Source organism: Cyprinodon variegatus, unplaced genomic scaffold, assembly GCF_000732505.1.
Source record: "Cyprinodon variegatus isolate N-32 unplaced genomic scaffold, C_variegatus-1.0 Scaffold1546, whole genome shotgun sequence".
NCBI classification, from domain to species: Eukaryota; Metazoa; Chordata; class Actinopteri; order Cyprinodontiformes; family Cyprinodontidae; genus Cyprinodon; species Cyprinodon variegatus.
Window position 1 is genome coordinate 98,025 of NW_015151999.1, and position 4,006 is coordinate 102,030.

General features: G+C 37.1%; 1 protein-coding gene across 1 annotated transcript in view; it reads left to right on the forward strand.

The window, feature by feature from the left end:
• Window positions 1-3,605, forward strand: part of ptgfrn (prostaglandin F2 receptor inhibitor) — a 95,911-nt gene extending 92,306 nt beyond the window's left edge. Inside the window, exons 13-15 of the mRNA XM_015403705.1 lie at window positions 357-475; window positions 575-625; window positions 1,636-3,605. Of these exons, the coding sequence (XP_015259191.1) occupies window positions 357-475; window positions 575-625; window positions 1,636-1,748 (283 nt within the window). The 3' untranslated portion in view covers window positions 1,749-3,605. The remainder of the gene's footprint in view (window positions 1-356; window positions 476-574; window positions 626-1,635) is intronic.
• The last annotated feature ends 401 nt before the right edge of the window (window positions 3,606-4,006 follow it).

A 4,006-nucleotide genomic window follows, 5' to 3' on the forward strand; every position in this document is an offset into this window, starting at 1 on the left:
GTGTAACAGCTTCATCAGCAGCTTTAGATTCGTACTTATAAATTTGTTTCATAAATCTGTGATCTGGTTGCATTGGTGCAAAGTTGTAACTTTGCAGTTTGTTTTTGTAACTTCCAAACTTGCATTGTCACATGTGATGTATGAGTTGATAACAAAGAATCAATACAAATCTGATATGTATTCATGTTTATTGACTTATGTTTAAAACTGAAGATGCCTACGCATACGTTTTTATCGAATGTTATCGTACCCTATGGAATACTAATCCTTTTTTTTTGCTTAAATGTTTATTCTTCATCATGGCTGTTATGCCTACAGCCTGAGCTCTGGTGTTGAACTGTTTTTGTGCTTCCCAGTGACAGCGGAGAGTATCAGTGCATGGTCACGCCGTGGTACAATTCAGCCTCATCAGGACTTTGGACTCAAGCTGGAGAGCTGACTTCTGGGAAGGTCTTCCTCTCCGTCAGGATTGCAGGTGAAGACGCATTTAAATAAATCACTCTTGGTTTTTCTTACATAGGAAGAGAAAGCATTATTTTATCATAAACAAAACCCTGTTTCTCTTTTCGTACAGTTGCAGAATCCTTAAAGTTACCTCTCCTATACGGTGCTGCGGCCTCCCTAGGTAAGATTATCCCTAAATAGCAATGTGTTTATATACTGGCGTTTTTTTGTATTTTTTATTTATTTTTCTTTTTTTTTTATATATATATATATATATATATATGTTTTTATTTTCTTTTAGAAATCCAATATGCTTTTTTTTAACCAGATGTTTATTCTTATGAAAAAATAACATCATTTTCAAAATAATATGATTTTATTACTTTGTCAGTTTTATTTATGACCTAAATTTAAAAGTTAATTAAAATAATTTAGAAATGTTGCTTCTTTTGGGGTTTTCTCATGACCCAGCAAGACTAAACAAGTTTAGATAATTTATGGAATTGCAATAATTAATAAAACAAATAAGAAATCCTCTGTTTAAAATCATTTGTGAAATTATGTTATATGCTTGATATTGCCTATATAAAAATATAATAATTATTTAATGTAATTTTAACAATTAGAATATTAAATTATCAGCATTTTTAAGCCCACTTTTTAAAAAATATTATGTATTCCTGTTTCCATTTCTTTTTTTCTGTTTCTGTCCTCCACTGATTTTTATGTATTTTATTTTATTGCTGCATTTCCAAAGTATTTATATTAAGTAAGTATCTTAAACAGCATCCAAATGTACATAATCCATGATTTTCCATCCTTTTTGAAAAATGTTTCTCCTACGTTGGTGCTAAGTCCTACAGTGTAAATAAACTATAATAAAGATTCAGTTGAAGTTGGCCAGATGAAGTATTAAGACAGGCTGGGGAAAATATAAATGCAGCCAACAGCGGCTGAAAAATGCAACAGAATCTGGTTTAAAGGGAGTCGAGCTGTGATCATCAAAACTGAAGGCCGACGGAATCTCTTTGGAGCTCGTCTTCATCTTCATAGCACATAACACTTATCTAAGATACTCTTTTAGCTTTGCTGTTTCTCATTGGATTAATTTTTGCTGAGGTCAAGCTCTGGTTTCAGCTCTTATAATAAAGTAACCTATGATTAAATTTATTTTTTTGTTGTTTTTTTTAGGTGTGGGGATCTTCTCTCTGCTCTTGGGTCTGATTTGCGCCCAATGCTGCTGTCGCAACACAGCACACACTCCCCGCTCACGCAACAAACTGTTGGACCTGGAGATGGACTGACAAACACTTTCCCCTGCAGCCACACACTGCAGCACCCACAAAAAGCACCACACCCAGAACAAACACACGCCCGTCGACGAGTTGTGGGACACCCACTTGTTTCCCGACGATCGGTGTTGGGAGTGAATCCGTCTTTTGGAAGCGACCGATCAGTGCTTTTAAAAAAAGGTGCTCTGGGACTTTTCTGCACTGCAGTGGAGGCGCAGGGGAGGAATAGCCTTTCAGACTTCTGTTTGCTTTTTTTTTTTTTTAATGCATTTGTTTTCCCAATAGAATTTCTATCCGTATAAGACACTCTGAGGAAAACAAAGCTTCTGAGATGTCACTGCCCGCTGGGACAAAAGGACCTCGACGCAGATCAGCTGCGTCTCTGTAACCACTAGGAATAACAAATGAAGCGCTCAGGCTGGAAACATTTTCTTTTTTTGATTACTCACTTTTTTCAGATGCCAAGGCTCATTGCAAACCAAACACTTTTGTTTTTAATCTGATGGAAATAGGTTCTTCAGTGCATTGGCGGACACAAAAAATGGATATTTTCTTCAGGATTAATTGAACTTGGATTTATCCTTTCCTTTTATTTCAAAGCCTGAGCCTTCCTTCTGCCATAAAGGAGTCTGTGGAGTTAAGATATAAAAAAATTAAGTGCTTCATCTGAGACATTGCACCATCATCCTAGAGTGTTTCTATTTTAACAAAAGGAAAATAACTAACTCTATTGTCAAGACTTTTTCTTTTTTTTTTTTTTTTTGAAAATTATGAGATTTTAAAGTGAAATTAAAGAGACATTTTTAAGCTTTACAAAAAGATATGCAGTTGGTGTGTTTGTGTGTGCGATATACTGTACACGGTGCCAATATTTGTGGAGTGTGCTTAGTTCAGACTATCGGACCGACACTTGAACAGTCGCCAAAAATGGCGGCAGAAAGCTCTCCTCTTTTATAAGTATTCTGAAATGTATCCAGATGTTATTTTTCCCGGAGTCTTGTTTGTGTTTTGTACAGTGTGTGAGTGCCGTGTGACTAAGGGTTGCATGTAACAGTATGATGTTTTTTTTTTTCATAAGCAACATAAATCTCCTTTCACATTAAAAGCCTGATACCTTCCAATTTTACAAACTGGCTGCTATATTGCTAACTAGCTTGAGCATAAGTGGAGGCTAGATCAGGATGACACAAGAATATCAGCTGTTTTTTATTACATTTAATAATTTTGCATGTTTATCAGCCTCAAATGTTTGTTTTTAACAGATTTCTACATGTGATTAGCCTGGAGTATCTTAGTACAGACTCAAGAAGCAGGGAACATGGTAACTTTGCTAAGTACAGATCTTAGTGTATAAACTACCCAGTTTTATTATGTGACTATTAAATTGTTTTTGTTTTTTAAATGAACCCCAATTTTTTTATATTTTTTACTCGGCACATGTAAGACTTCAATTTTACTTTTCAAGACCAACTTTTTGCATCAGCTAAGCTAGGCTACATCCCGCGTCAAGCTAAGAATTATCCCAATTTAAGTTAGCTTCAAGCTACATCCTATATACTTCTTCATGCTAGGCTATGTCATACTTTATGCAAAGCTAAATCCTGCTTCATGCTAAGCTATATTCCATTTCAGGATGGGGGTTTTGTCATTTCGAGTTAGCTATCTTAACGTCAGCTAAAGCCGGGCGTACACTGTGCGATTCTTTTTTTTTTTTCCTTTTCGGGGCGATTTTCCAGTCGTGTGAGAATTTTTCGATCTGGCCGACTTTCAGCCTGATCGTGCGTCGTGTATTGTACAGGGGTTAACGAGGGCCGATCAGCCTCTTACGACCACCTCCCAATCAGGAATCGCGAGGTCGTCGTGGGCAAATCGTTCAGTGGGCATGCGCTAACAAGGATTCTTCTTTTTCTTCTTCCTCTCAGATGTAAACACAGAAGCATGGTGGGGGTGCAATGAGTGAAATGGAGTTCTGTCTGTAAAATTGACAGACCGTAGTAGCCACTTTTGCTCAGCCATGTCTTTGTCCAAATCCATCGTCGCCTTTTCTTTTTTTGGGGCTTTCAGCACCAAATTGCCAAGGCAGCGCGTTTCACTCTAGCTAGCTTCATATTCCTCTTCTACTCATTTGGCTTCTATATAGACGAGTCTGAGTAGCGCCATCTGGTTTTTAGACGTACAGTGTGAGTAGGTAGATCGCATCAGTGAGTCAGGCTGAACATGCATCGTGAACTATGGACTCACACTGTACGACAAAACCCTGCTGTTGCGTC